General features: G+C 33.6%; 2 protein-coding genes across 9 annotated transcripts; one reads left to right on the top strand and one right to left on the bottom strand.

The window, feature by feature from the left end:
* Nucleotides 1–1,787: 1,787 nt before the first annotated feature.
* Nucleotides 1,788–10,385, top strand: LOC100819031 (tobamovirus multiplication protein 1). Of its 5 annotated transcripts, none has more exons than XR_415420.4 (15): nt 1,788–1,926; nt 2,065–2,334; nt 2,836–2,886; nt 3,545–3,578; nt 4,360–4,446; nt 4,536–4,587; nt 5,080–5,254; nt 5,370–5,465; nt 6,478–6,538; nt 8,610–8,674; nt 8,927–9,001; nt 9,102–9,177; nt 9,335–9,501; nt 9,666–9,762; nt 10,067–10,314. XR_415420.4 is itself a non-coding variant. In XM_003532604.5 (15 exons), exons 2-14 carry the CDS (start codon nt 2,230–2,232, stop codon nt 9,719–9,721), a joined length of 1,056 nt encoding a protein of 351 aa, XP_003532652.1. In that variant the 5' UTR covers nt 1,788–1,926; nt 2,065–2,229; the 3' UTR covers nt 9,722–9,762; nt 10,067–10,211. The 5 variants fall into 5 exon arrangements, 4 of the variants coding, with proteins under 4 accessions (XP_003532652.1, XP_006585028.1, XP_006585029.1 ...); XM_003532604.5 differs by having other exon boundaries at nt 9,710–9,762; nt 10,067–10,211; XM_006584965.4 differs by lacking the exon at nt 9,666–9,762 and having other exon boundaries at nt 10,067–10,385.
* A 1,300-nt stretch (nt 10,386–11,685) lies between these two features.
* On the bottom strand, nt 11,686–14,836 carry LOC100811004 (transcription factor bHLH144). Of its 4 annotated transcripts, none has more exons than XM_006584967.4 (4): nt 14,592–14,836; nt 13,995–14,139; nt 13,462–13,652; nt 11,686–13,011 (listed from the first exon to the last, which is right to left on the bottom strand). In XM_006584967.4, exon 4 carries the CDS (start codon nt 12,706–12,708, stop codon nt 11,989–11,991), a length of 720 nt encoding a protein of 239 aa, XP_006585030.1. In that variant the 5' UTR covers nt 12,709–13,011; nt 13,462–13,652; nt 13,995–14,139; nt 14,592–14,836; the 3' UTR covers nt 11,686–11,988. The 4 variants fall into 4 exon arrangements, with proteins under 4 accessions (XP_006585030.1, XP_003531093.1, XP_006585031.1 ...); XM_003531045.4 differs by having other exon boundaries at nt 14,668–14,820; XM_006584968.4 differs by having other exon boundaries at nt 13,995–14,134; nt 14,668–14,806.
* Between the last annotated feature and the right edge of the window lie 439 nt (nt 14,837–15,275).

A 15,275-nucleotide genomic window follows, 5' to 3' on the forward strand; every position in this document is an offset into this window, starting at 1 on the left:
CACAGAGTCAAATGTGTGATTTAGCATAGATGTCAATGGCTAAAACATATTGTGAATTTAGTTAATTATAATATTTGATACTCTTAATTTGTGAAATGTTGAGGAGGGTTTGAAAAGTGTTGATTTACAAGTTATTCCAAGAACAAAAAACCACTATTTTCCATGGAAGAAAAAGATAAGAAAGAAACTTGCTTCGTGAAAAAGAAGAATCATTCCCATAGTAGCACATCACACAAGTATCATTCCCACATAGATTTGCTTCAATGTCTAGTAATTTTAACTTTTGCACTATTTAAATTATCGAAATTTGGTTTCAATGCTTTGGAAGACAAATTTTTGATATATGACTATTAAAATAAATAAAAATTTTAAAAGAGAAATTTGTAGGTTTTGATTAAAACTTAACATGCAAAGGTAGTTTTGAAAAATTATTTTAAAAATATAAAAAATCCTTAGTTACTCAAAGGTTAGTATCATGTTTTCAAATGATTAATTTTATCCCAAAATCAGAGTTCATAGTTATAGAGGTACAACTTCTTATTCCCAATTCTTTGGAAATAAAAATGATCAATTTTACAACTTATCACCTTATCCCTAAGATCAATTATAAAACATTACATGCAAACCAAGTCTCTAAATAAAACAATAAATTAGAACCCAGTCTTGGATAATATATAACAGAATTATGATTACAAATATTATCCAAAAACAATATTAATAAGCTTTTACTGCTTGAAGGACAAGAAGTGTCCTACACAAGTTAGAAACAAAACAACGAAAGCATACAACCCATGTTCCAATATGTCACACACAAGCAAATCAAACCCATTCCCTCACACATATCAAGGAATTGTTCCGAAATTGAAACCCTATGCTCTAAACTAACACGCAAACCATGTAAAGATTCAATTAATTAATTATTTCTCACTATATGGCTAATTCAACACACATTATGTCAAATTTACTCCATTTAATAATTTTCTTACGAAAATTGTGTTCACTAATCTAGTTGTTTGTTTGAAAATTCTAGCTAGTAAACGATTTTTCTTACTGCAATAACTGAATTAAAAAATGGTTTGTTAACAAGCAAGTTGTTACAAATTATAGCTACAATTAAATTTAAAATAAACCAGGATATAATTTGCTAACCTAATCCTTCTAAAAAACAAGCAAGTTGTTATATATAATATATTAACAAATATAGAATTTGTTAATGTATACTTATTTATTTTTAGGAGTATGTTAACAAATTATAAAATACACTCAAATATAACTCGTTAATAAATCCCTTAAAAAATGTAAAATAGAAAATTTTAGTAGTACACCAGAAACAAACAAATATTATTTCATTTAACTCAAGACTATACCTTTATTCATATTAAATAAAATTTTCTTTTATAGACATACCATAACTTTAATCACTGATCTCAAGCACGTCTTTAAATTTATGAAAAAATGGACTATTTTTATAAAAAATATATATAAATTTATATTAAATTATTTACAAGCAGGAAGAGGTAAGACAAAACCCAATAAGTATGCTTTCAATATTTTCTTATATACAACAAAATTGCTTTAATTTTAGATTTTAAATGTCTCAGAAAACAGGGGGCGAGTCAGCACTCACGATTGAGCAAGAGCCAATTAGCCCACCAATTTGTAGGCCCAATGGCTAGTGTGGTGTAATTAATCAAGCAAATGAATACACAATTAGTGAAATAGTCAAGCAAATAAACAGTAACCAATGAACAAAATCAGATGATTTAAAAGCCAAAATACACATGAGATTATGATATGAGAGTCAAAGCAGGAAGTCAACGGAAGGAGCGAGTTTTATTTAAAAAAAACAAAAAAGAAGACCTAAAAAGGACAATGTTTATGTGACAGAAAGGAGGAAAGGAAGAGATTCAAGAGAAGAAAGGAAAGGTGTCTTTTTTTCTCCACCACGACCATAATTTTCTATCGCAGGTTCAGCATATATTATATATTAGTATTAATAATAATAAACATATTAATATATTTATTTTTATTTTATTTTGTGTCGATGCCCTTCCACTAAATCAGCGAAAGTGTGTCACGTTTTGTTGATGCTGTTGCTGTGAATGAATCTGCGATACGATACGCACACACATCATCATCATCGCCACATGCATATTATGCGTATATACGCGTAGATCTGATAAAGAAAGTAGAAAGAACAGACAGAAGAAGAAGAAGAAGAACGAGGCCATGTCGGGATTCAGAGACGCTCGCTGTTTTCCGCGTCCAATCCTCGCTGTGAATCTCGCCCTCGCTCTTCTCCACGTTGTCGTTGCGTTCCTCGCGTTCTTTCAGGTTCTGTTTTCTCTCTTCCGCTGCTTCCTGCATTTCGCATTTCGCTTTGCGCAATTTAGGTTTTGTCTTTTAATTTGGATAAGGAACGCGCGGAACGGAGATAATGTGTGGAATTTGGGGGAAATACAAACGTGCATTTTGAAAAATTTTACTTGCGGTAACGGTTTTTTGAATTTATTTAATTTACTTGATGTTATGAGTCGTTTTAAATTTCCGCTGTTTTTTTTTTGTTGAAATTGTTGTATTTAATGTTCAATTGGCAGTTTCAGGAGTATGCTTGTGTGGTTAATTGACTTAATTTTAGTTAGTTAGTCTTGAAGTTGACTATTTGTGGTTGCGCTTCGGCAGTGTTTAGTTTAAAGAGCTTGGGATTTCGATATTTTATTAAATTGATTTGAGATATTAAGCTCTTTGTGCTAAATAAATTGGGAAGTGCTGAAGTCTGAAGTTATTTGCGTTTTACTTATTGTCAGTTTTTTGTTTTTTATTTGGGTGCTCCAGTTGCTGAGAATTCACATGAGGAATGCGCAGCTTGGTTGGACTCGTCAAAAAGTAAGTGCATCTTTTCCAAGCTACTTGTCTGAACTTGCAACTATAGCTGGATATTTTATGAATGGATGAACCTGTTTATGTTGTAAATCTAATAAGCGAAAGGTCACTACTTAATGGATAGTACTGTAGCCTCACTGTGAATAACAATGCTGCTGGAATTATGTACTTACTTTACTCATTATCAAGACTTGGTAGGGTTTCCAATGCAACATTGGTTAGAGTATTAGGATATGAGTAATTGGTCCAATGTGTGCATACTGTCTAGTGAAGGCGACAAGTATATGCTTTTGTAACTACTTAAGGTAACTGTCTTTTAGTTACTTTATGTATTTAAGAATCTTAAAGGGTGAATATATGCAACAAATTCTCATCCCAATGTAATGTCCATGTGTCTATGAAATAGTTCATGTTAGTGCTATCCTTTTATAGTAAGGAAGGATAGGCATGGAGAGGGATATTGCAATGCAGTTAGGCATTTGTATAACATTGCACATAGGAGTATACTACTTCTATCTTTGAATTTTTACAAGTATATAGTAAGTTGTTTTTGGGTTTTTAGTTTTCATGCCACTCAGCTCCGGCTTTTTACATGCTATTACTCCAGCCATCTGTTTATATTAATTATCTTCTAATGAAATGTAAATATGATGGGTTGCAGGTGTTCCATGTATTGATTGGCTCTTCTAATTTGGGTTAGTTGCATTTTACTTTTGATGTTCAACTATATTCTTTTGTGCTACTTATTTGTCATCGCTTCCTCTCTTTTTTTTTATGGTTAATTTAACCCTTTTAGCATTTCATAGTTTGATACAATATATGACCCCATACCTTCGCATAGCGAAGAACCTCTGGGCAATGGGGTACGAAGTTTTTTTTTTTAGGCTTATTAGATAGATTTGGTTCACGACTGCACCATTTCATCTGAAAATTTATAACTTTTTAATTGTCTTCACATTAATCAGTACCGCCAATTTTTAAGTTTGTTTTACCTGAGAGTAGCTTTATACTTTGGCAGTTTGACCTGCTTTTCCTATTTAGCTTCCTAATTTTTTGTCTCTTTATTCTATTGTGTTTTGTTTTGGATTAATACCTTGTCTGAGATGGTTATATTTGCTGGGTTACTCTGCCACACATCCATCATTTTATCATATCTTATCCCACTTGCATAAATTTTTAGGGGTGATAACAGATATGCTTGATACTTGACTTTGGTTTTCCTTTACACCTTTAGATGTGTCACCAAAAGCCCTGAAGTATTATTCAACTGAAACAGGAAATAAATAACTACATCCATGTAACAGTTTCCAGTTCTGAAATGTCAGGCTATCAGCAATGCTATATATAATGAGAATTTGAATATATATATATATATATATGTAAAGCATTGATGAATAAAATGTGACTTGTCGATAATTCATACCCTCCCTGTGTTTTCTTTTTATTCCATCTGAACTACTTGATTTAAAATTTCAGGTTACGTCATTTATTTGGCATTGACACTTGTTGCTGCCTGCAAGGGATGGACCTGTTGGTCGCATTCTTGTGGTTTTGTATTTATGGGTAAGCCTCCATTTATTTACTGACTAGACACCTGTGATATATTTTTATCCTTGATTAAAATGTTTGAACTGTTGAAAATTGTTTTGCAGCTTTCCCCAAAGTACTTTTTTTTGCAGCATTTCTTCTTCTTTTATCCTTCTGGTATGTATTCTTGCTTATTGTTATGATATTTAAATTTGTTTTGTGAACCCGCAATGTTTGATAGAAAAAATTTACTCATAGCAGGTACTTAGTACTTACAGACCCTCTTTATTAGGGATGCAAATGGATAGGATCTAGGTAGTATCTATTCCAATACCCACATATAAGAATAAAGACCCATGCTTATGTAGGTAGTAACTTTAATGGTAGATAAGAACAAAATGGGGATGGTATTGCAATGAGTGAAATATTGGAGAAGAGCACATGAAAATTTTCTGCAGAAGTTGAACATTGTGAAAGTTCAAGGTGTGTGCTTTGGGGGAGGGGGATTCCTACAAGTCTCTGCTAACATTGACATGAAAAAACAGTGCTTTATTGAATGAGTATTAAGAAAGTACCTTTGCAGATGTTTGTCTATATCATCAAATTTTAGACCCTTGTACTGCTAAATATGAACTAGTTTCTCTATTGCACTTGGGTTTCCTTTTGCAGGGTTGACCTTTGCCATCAGGCAGATGATGATGATGACTATGAAGGAAGTTTTTGTGATAACCCTTTGCTGGAAAAGACTTCAAATGAATCAAATTTAGCAAGCATAGATAGCCATAGAAAGTGTTTTCCTTTTTGGTTTGCTCGTGTTGGAAATCGGCAAAAGATTGTGATTTTGGTATGGGAAACAATGAACGTTTCTTGTGTAGTTCTGATTTTTATAGTATCATTTTTCACTGTTATTTTGTCAGTTGTCTAATAATTTTTGTGTATAATGACTCGTGATTTTCCAGGTTACTTTGCTAGTTTTCATCATCGTGGTTGCTTTTGCTGTAGTAATCTGGATTGGGTTAGGAAAGAATCCCATTGATTCTGAAGTGGCAGCTCGGGTATGGGACAGTAATTTTAGCTTTGGTTTATAATCTATCCATCAAAAAAGACTTTTAGATCTTAGATGGACTTGCTGAGAATTTAGCTAATGCAAAATACAATGTTACCATTTGATTCATGTAGCCAATCTCATTTAGTAGAAAAGGCTTTGGTTTCTATGATGCCATGAGCCACTCTTTGACTTTCTTGGTGGCATAATAGTTGAAATTCTTTTTATCTTAACCATTATCACTATTTTTATATAAGGAGTAAATGACTGTTAATTTATTATTTTTAATTTGAAAACATAAGCTTACTCTTATCATATAAAAAAGCTTCTATTTCATTTTGATTTGATATAGAATTCTAAACATATAAAGAACCCTTGTCACCTAATTCAATATATTTTTCCTTGGTAAAAGAAAATGGCCAAGGGCCAACCAAAGTTAAATTCTTCTACGGACTTAGTTGGCTCAAATATCTCTGTAAATATTTTTTTATATAGAAGATGGTTACAAAGTTAGGAGGATAAAAAATCCTCCTTTAAAAGTAAAAAAATAAATTGAAAAGAGAGATACAAGAATTAATGAAGCTAAGCTACCCAATCTCCCAACATATCTGTAAGAAAAACCCTTGTAAAATGGTTGTGTACCCCATGTAATTTACTCTTGTTTCTTTCCAAAGTTTGACAGAAATCTTGGGAGGTTATTCTAATTTTCTTTTAGGAAGAACTGTGGGAAGACTTTTGGCATATTTTGCTCGGATGAAATGAAATTTTATAATATTTGGATATGGTTTATACTGTATACTAGATGGAGTAAATACTAATATGGCAAAGCATGGTTTGTTCTTATTAGTATTGTCATTGAAATTAACTTACAGGGTACTCTAGTTAAGTTGAACTGCCTTAGTTATGATGTTGAGAATCTGTTTTTTTTTTTTTTAAATGAAGGTGATTGTTCATGAATCATGCTTGTTTCCTTAGTCTTTTGAAAATGATTTTGAAGTTTGGTAACCAAAATTATCATGCAGATATATTTATATCTTTCTGCTATTGGAATGCTTTTGTTGGGAGGAGCATTAGCATGTTATGGTGAGCAACTGCTATTCTATTTTTCCATTCTAAGTTTCAGTACATTTGAATTTATTTCATTTCTTTTGCTTAAATGGATGTACTGCTTTGTTTGTCTGTGTGTGGAAATGCATCAGTGTCGAGCAATGCTAGAACCCGGATACATATGTATGTATTCAGCTGACTATCTAGAAGGCATGCTTAGTATCCAACTAAATGGAAAGGGTATGTTTGGGTAAGCTTATGTAGATGGACTTCTAGGAGAAGAAAATAAGAAGAAAAAATGAAATGAGCTTCTCCATAAGCTCAAATTAACTTATGCATAGATTAATTTGTAGAAATTTTCTCATCTTTTAGAGAAGTTATATGAGAGAGCTTCTACAAATTAGCTTATGCATAAGCTTACCCAAACAGGATAATGCATGTGCTTCTTGCTTTCTCTTAATTGTGTTATACTGTATTACATTATGTGTTAGATTCCATCTTAAAACCAATTGGTATTAAGTGAAGTTACCTAACTGATATATAAGTTGCACCTCGTGAGTTGAGGCAGATGATGTGGAACTTCCTAACTATGTAATACTAAAGTTTTTATTATTCGATTAGTATACCTTTCTATTTACAAATATAACTATAGACAAATAATAACAAATAAATAGTCACAACATATGTGCTTTTATAGTAACATATACTAAGTTAGTAGTGTGTTCTTGATAAAAAAAATGTTTTCTTTTAATATCCATTTATAAATTAGTAATGCTGGGTGAGCAACATTATGATACTAAACTTGAAACATTATGGGCCAGATTTCTGTGGAAAGTTAATTGTTAATAAAAGCATAGCATGTACATTACTACATTCCTACATTAACTATCTGTCTTTCCCAATTCCCATACTGTCCTAGCATTATGCTTTGACTTTTGTTATATTATTGATAGTAGCTGTTATTTAAATTTGTGCCTTGGTGACTTGTTGGTCATGGGTTCGAATCCGGAAACAGCCTCTTTGCATATGCAAGGGCAAGGCTGCGTACAATATCCCTCCCCCATACCTTCGCATAGCGAAGAGCCTCTGGGCAATGGGGTACGAAGTTTTTTATTGATAGTAGCTGTTATTTATGGAGCATTACTCTCTATTTGTAGGTATAAGCTAGATACAATTGTCTCTAGCTGTAGCATTAATTTTAGAGTTGTATTACATCTGTACTGTCAATTGCATCTGGTATGCCACTATGTCATGAACCAGCAATCTTAATAACTTAAGCTATTAGGTGAAGACACAAATGGATTTAATCTCTTGCCCTGCCCACCTACCCTATGCTGAAATTTACTTTTGTTTAGTTTCGAAGAATGGGGATGATGAACTCCAGACCACTTGATCATAGAGGCTTTGATATACTGATACCATGTTAGATTTATTCTCAAAACAATTGGCTTTAAGTGAAGTTGCTTAACCAATATATAAATGTATCCCAGTAACTGAGGCAAGCAATGTTGGATTGTCCAACATCCTCCACAGATGCCTCCCGAACTAGGCAATATATGATAGAAACCATGCAACGTTGGAGATCCCCTCCACAAACCATGGAAGCAACCGCAATGGCTATAGGATTTGATATGATTTGAGAATGAATCTAACTGCTTTGAAAAGCGGTCCCTTAACTGCTTGTGGCCTTCTGAGAAGCATTGGTGCCTGCTAGGCAGCAACCAAGTTGCTTTCTATTTGATGTCAGAATATGATGTCTCAAATGCTTTGATCCCAATTATAGGCTAAGAGCACAGGTAGAGCAACATATTGACGTTACATTTCATCCCAATTATGGTTGTACTTAAACTAGAATCAACTTGAATATTAATGCAAGAACAATTAAGGTTTTCACCACTTTTTCTACCTATATTAATATCATGGAGAGGAAACTTCTTTTTTGCAAATAAAAAAATCATTATAAGACAAGCTTTGGATGGATTTATAATCTGAAAAGGTGGTAGTCATTTTTTGGGGGGAGGGTTAAATTGCTGATGGCTTGTGAGCTGTGATATTTCTCTGTTTTGTAGACTAAGTTTTTATTATAACGTGTAGTATTTTTTAACAGGAATTCTATTATGCTTGAAAATGAGCAGAGTGAGAGCCGAGAAACCTTCATCTGAAATGTGGAAGGTACTATGTTTCTGTTTCCACTGGAGTATTAGACAATGTATATCCTTTAATAGGGCTGGTGATCTGCCAGCCACTGGGTGCCCAACCATGGCTGCCATCACTTAATCTGTCTTTTCATCTGATGCATAATTTATATGCTTATTTTAATTTTAAATATATACATATATAGAGATGTAAATATACAAGCTTCTGCTGTTATGCTTGTGTGTATATTAAATTTAAATAAATTGCTGAAGTATTCAGTTTTCTCAGGTTGCAGGTTTAACTATTGTCTCTGTACTATGCTTCACATCAAGTTCCTGTGTAGAACTTTTAACCGATATCCCTGTATGTATGAGTTCACTGGGTGCAAGAATTCTACTTTTCTCTTGATAAAAGGTTTAAGATTTCCTGAACTTTCTTGTGATGTTATTATTTATTATTGCAGATGCAGTATAACTGGCATCTGCGGCGTCTGAATGATGTTTACTCCTCGCTTTTACTCATTTTGTATTATTTTGTGGGTATGTGCTGTTTGGTTACATCTGAGTTCAGTTGCAGGAATCTTCTATTCATTCCATAACAGTATTTGATATTGTTTTACACTTAACATACAATTGTTAATTGCTTTCTGAAGTGATTTCATCTCCTTAAAATCTGAATCTGGCACTTCTTCCACAGGTTCATCAATACCTTCAGCATTGGTACTGTGGGTAATGAGAGAATTACCACCTGAAGAAGCTGCTAGCATATCTGAAGAATCAAGTACAATAGCTTTTGTTGCTGATAGTTCAATTGCAATCCATCATCCTCAACGCTGGACTACAGCAACAAGCATGCAGAATCAGGTCCCTATATCACATTTCTCCCTTTGGTTAAATTATCTATGCAGTATTCAACTATTGATCTGATTACATGTGTTAAAAGCCTTCAAAGCTTGATTTCACATTGTGCAAACTCTTTAACATCATTTTCTGAATTCTTTTTCCTCTTCTTACCCTCCTATCTGCAGAAAATTATTTTTTAATATGAACATGGAATGCTTAACTTTGACAGGCAGCACTTTAAGATTCACATTCATATTGTTCCTACAAGTGTCATCGTACAAGGTGAACTAAATGATGATCCAGCATAACATAATACTACATCTATGTGGAATATTATGATGCTTAAAAATTGAGCAAAATAACCTTGTTTGGTGAACCAGCAAGCATGGTTCATGTATTAGTCTTGTAGTAGTTATGCTTTTGTCATACTTCACTGGTTTTTATTGTTGTCATTCTTTATTCTATGAACATAAATTTTTGGTATTTTCAAGCTAGCTCCCATTGAGTTAATCTAAATATGTAAACTTTTTTCTACGCATATTTTTATTTTCTTCAATTAATGACATAAACTCTGTTATTATTGCAGACATCAAGAGCGAGTCCTATATGATTATGCGTTAACATTTGCAAATATATCTTGTTCTGCTGGAGTTTGGACGGCTTAATGAAATTTTCTCAGAATGTTTAAACCCTAGAGTGCAGATGGGAGAAAATGATGATGATGATGGATGCAAGTGCTTATGGAGGTTTCCCTTCCAACTGTATTTACAATCTAAATCTAAATGTATATAGCAGCAATTTGATATATGAAAAATTCTTTTCTTTCCATACAAATTTTGGTACACTACTGTTTCAATGCTGGTTGAGTATTTTTCTGAGTTTGAATAATTCCCTTCTGATGTGAATATGACTGTTGCCAAGTGAGCATGTTCTTCTAGCCTGCTTGCAAGCTGAATTAATCTGTCTCAAGAAAGATTTTTTTGAAAAATTACTACCCGTGTGTTTGGAAATGCAATGAAAACGTAAGAAATCATGTCAAAATCTAAGATGTGAAAGCTTCAACTAGTAGCTTTAGACTGGACTTTGAAAATTCACGTTAACAAACAGGACCTTTAACACGTGCCCAAACATGCCATGTGATTCCTTTCCTGAACCCATGATATTTATAACGATATTTACAATTTTAAAACAAAATTCAATCGTTCTGCTTGTCTCAGTTGAGTATATCAGCTGAAGCTAATTAAGCTTACGTTATGGTCGGGTGATTTGAACCTTATGCTCTAATCACTCAATATGGTTCGTATTAATCAAACCTAATTAGGTTGGAACAGTTTCAGGATCCATAATCATTTCGTGTATACTTTTTCAATTTCGATTTTATAGAAATTGACTGTTGGTATCTTTATCTTTAGGCTTTCATGCATATGAAAAGATAAAAAGGAAAGAATCATAAACATCAGTTCGGCTATACATTTTAAAAGTGAATTATAAAAGTATAAGATTTAGTGCTACTAATGCATTTTGACGATACTGCACAAAAAAAATGCATTTTCAGCTATTTCTAATAAAATATTTTATTTCTTAATACTTTAATAATGATCTTTAGAGCAATACTTGGGGAAAGTGAAATATAATATACTTCAGAATTTCAGAGCGCCAGCGGTTACACAACTAAATGGATTTTGAATCACCATGGGGCCTAAAACGACATAGAAGTTGGAAGGCCACTGAAAAAGCGTCTTCAGTGGTGCGCCACTAACACTGCAAAGTGCAAAGCCAATTGGGGGACAAGTGGACGAAAACACAACAATGCATGCATGAAGATGATTGTGTCGCTTGAAATTGACATTTTTATAAGAAATATATAACACCACAAATATAGGGAAAAAAATTAAGTCAACAAAAATTTAAGCAGCCATGTTGCTTGAAGTATCAACAAAAAATCAACGGTGTTTCTAGAAAAGCCTTTTAGCTTGGAAACGTGATAAGGCCACTAGACACACTTGGAGAAGTCAACCATTGCGAGAAACATGCTTCATATTGAGCACCCTGTGAAATAAAATCCAATCGTGGAGGTTTTTTTTTCCAACAAATGTTAATTATTAAAATGTTAGTTTTGTTAGAATAGGAGATTGAACCCGTGACTTTTATCTTTCCTTAACTATCCAACTCACCTTATATCTCCTCAAAAATAGCGGAGTTATCAGCCATATAAATTTTTAGTACATTCATAACATAACATTCATAATAAAAATTGAGTTTTGGGGCTATAAGAAATAAGCCAGCATAGAAACACAATCAAACACAACCTAAAAGTACAATTATGACAGTATTTTCTTACATAACCAGAATAAGTAAAAGGTCAGTCGTAATTTATTACTCAGATAGCATGGCCTCTTCTCATTAGGATGGCGAGCAAGGCGAGAAAGGGTGCTATTCATAGAAGGTAACAAACATAGCTGGGGATGTAGTCAACTGTTGCAGCAGCATATGACTAACTTACATTTTTCATGGTTCAACCCTGAATTGTTCAACCTCAACTTTGAGAGACTTGAGGTATTTAACAGCTTCATTTAAAACAGCAACAGAATCCATTTGATTACCTCCATCAGGCACAATCTTTCTCAACATCCTCACCATCCTCTTTATCTCCTGGTGCTTCCCTTCATTGTGGCAGTAACCCCCAGCCCCAGAAGACTTCTGTACAGAAGATGATGATGATGACCTCTTCTTCCTTGATTTTGAGCAATAACTGGAGCAAGTATCGGATAAACTTTCATATTTTTCACGAGTCCTTGCTGTGCTGACTTCTTCCTCGTCAAAGTCTTCTAGTTCATCCGCTCCTATGCTCAACAATGCATCAATGTCATTAGGATCTTCTTCAAAAGCAGATGACAATTCTCTTTCCATTTGATTGACTTTGTTCTTCTCAAAATCTTGAGAACCAGTAGCATGAGCATGTAAGCTAGGACTGTCAAATTTGTAGGTCATTGCAGGATGGAACATGATCCTGCTTTGTTGATCTGTTTGATCAAAGATGACAAAGTTCTTGGGGCAAGCCTCAGAGGGTAGCAATTTAAATCTTTCAATGGGTGTTATCTGCCTCACACCTGGAGGTAAATATGCATCAAAGGTAGAAGCAAGTGGAGCATGCATATGAGGATCAATGGTCTCATCAGCCAAAGGAAGTCCCATCTTATCTGGGAGAAAATATTCCCGAGTTTGCATTATATTATCTGTTCAATCTGACTGACGTTCGAGCAAGCAATGCTGATTTAGCCTATGTAACTGGCAATTATTCTGTACTAAGGCTGGAAGGAAGTTCCTAAAGGAATGTTAAAACTAAACAGCAGGTGCTAAGGTGATTTCAATTTCCATGTAAGAAGTAATAGCAACTTTTCCAAATTAAAACTTCATCTCTCTGCAACTTTATAATGATGAAGTACAATATAAGGCAATCCCCCCCCTAAACCGGTGTCCCTCAATGCTAGACTACGTAACAGGTTTAAGCAACTGACGAAAATACTCGGCCTGCAAAAGAAAATGGTGTGGTAAAGCAGTAGTAATAGAAAGGGGAAAAAACCAAAAATGATTTTGCTATTGTAGTGATAAATAGTGAATTTGGTCCTGTTCAATACTGTCAAATCTAGAAGACAATTTATACAATTAGAGAAAACTTCACACCATTCAAAATGGTATGTATGTTTTGAAAAAGTTATCGCTATCATTAACCTTCATCCCCTGTTGCTTTGTAAAGCTATTAGCCATGACAAGATAATGGACCTCAAACCTTGGATGTTTTTAGAAACTAAAGACTGATATACATGCTTTTTTTCACAATATTCTTATGTCATGTGCTAATTGTACAAATTTTAATATCTTGCGGTTAACATCAGAGGAAAGATACAAAATACCATCTAATGTTCAAAACCCAAATCCTCCTCCATGGCAACCCAGAAGTGGGGAAAAAGAAAAATTTACCTGGCAAACAAGCATCAATTGGTTGTATCCAATAACTCCAACACTCATTTTAATTTGTCCAACTTCCTTCACAGCTTGGTATCTCTTTATTGTTACCGCAAAGTACATCCTCAGTCCCCCCAACAGCTTTGGAAATGAAAAGGAGAACAACCTAATGAAAAGAGTTGCTTCGCAACCTAATGGGACTACACCTGCAGCAGCAAGAAACAATATAAGATCATCAGAGTTAACATGAAAGCACCGAGAGACAAGATTCCATAAAATATGCATAAAACATGAAACTACATCAACTGTATTCAATGTAACCTTTCACATATACAGAAGTTATAAGTCATAGGAGCTATAAGACGTTATCTAAGAACAAAAACACTTATACTGACTTAATTTTTTTCATTCCACAGCAAGCAATAGATTAGGCATTAAAATAAAGTTACAAAACACATTCTAATAAAGATTTCATTAAAAACCAAAAATATATGACATGAATAATTCTACAAACTATAGAACCAGATTGACAGGACAAAATTCCTCACCTGAGCTAATTAAATTACAGAATCACACGAAAAAACACCACCAAGCGAACACAATTTCTTTTGTGATCCACAAACAAGGAAACCCACGGCATCTTGACCTAGCTCCACTCCAGATTATCAGAAACGACAAACACAGAAATCTGACCTGAAAAAGTGTCAAAGTAAGGCTTCAGCTGAAAATCAAAAAGCAACTGTTCATAATAGAGACACGAGAGGAGCAAAGAATAACTCACTCCAATCTAGCTCTAAAATACTAAAATAAAAATAAGTTCTTTTTTTCCTTAAAAAAAGGAAAGTTAATTATCACAATTCAGATTATCCTCACAAAAATCCTAAATCTAATCTTAGGCACAGAATCCATCACTCAAGTTTCATACCATTAACTTAAATGAGCTTTTGCAGCTAATAGTAAAGTTCCAAACTTTGCATCAAAACTTAACCCCCCACCAAACCAGCAAATCAATTCCAAAAAGAAAACCCTAGCTACCAGTAAAGCAAAACTCAGCATATGTATATATATTCTTAATTTTTTTTAAAAAGAAACATACTTTAAGATATAGATCTTAAAACTAGAACCTCATCAGCACAAAAAACAACCTGATTTTGCAAATTGACAACAACGCTAAATGGAACAAATTGGGGAAAAAGATCACAGTGAGCGACAGAGCAAGACCTAAGGTTTTGGAAACAAAAATTGAAGACGAATCAGAGAAGGGTTGTTGTGACGAAGAAAATGCAGAGAATTTTAGCCAGAATGCGTTTAGTTTTTTTGGGAACAATTTTTCTTTTGTTTCAGGATTTGAAGGAGAGAGAAAGAGTGAGAGAAACGTGAGCCGTTGGATTGGACGAGCATGGTTCTTGTTAATGCACTTCCGTTTATTGCGGGTGTGATTGCGACCGTTGGATCAGAGCGCGAGTGAAGAGAAAGTGGGGCCCGTGAGGTTTGACAATGCATAAATAATGGACTCACTCCCAGTCACTAGTTTCCATGTGGAGTGAGTATGTGGGATTAATTATAATTATTAATTAATTATAATTTTTTTTGGTTTAACCAATGTATCTGACAGATATTTATTTGACATCATCTCATCATTTTTTATAGCATTGATTCATTTTAGAATAAAATTATATTTTCAATTATGATTGTATGTTTAAGTCGAGAATTGATGTTCAATCCTAAATTGAAGGTCGAAATATTAAATCACTTGTGTGAATAAATTTTAATATTAATTATACATTTTATACTTACTTGGCATTGTTGAATTAATAAAAGTTTTACAA

The sequence above is a fragment of the Glycine max genome, chromosome 8 (assembly GCF_000004515.6).
Source record: "Glycine max cultivar Williams 82 chromosome 8, Glycine_max_v4.0, whole genome shotgun sequence".
Taxonomy (NCBI): domain Eukaryota; kingdom Viridiplantae; phylum Streptophyta; class Magnoliopsida; order Fabales; family Fabaceae; genus Glycine; species Glycine max.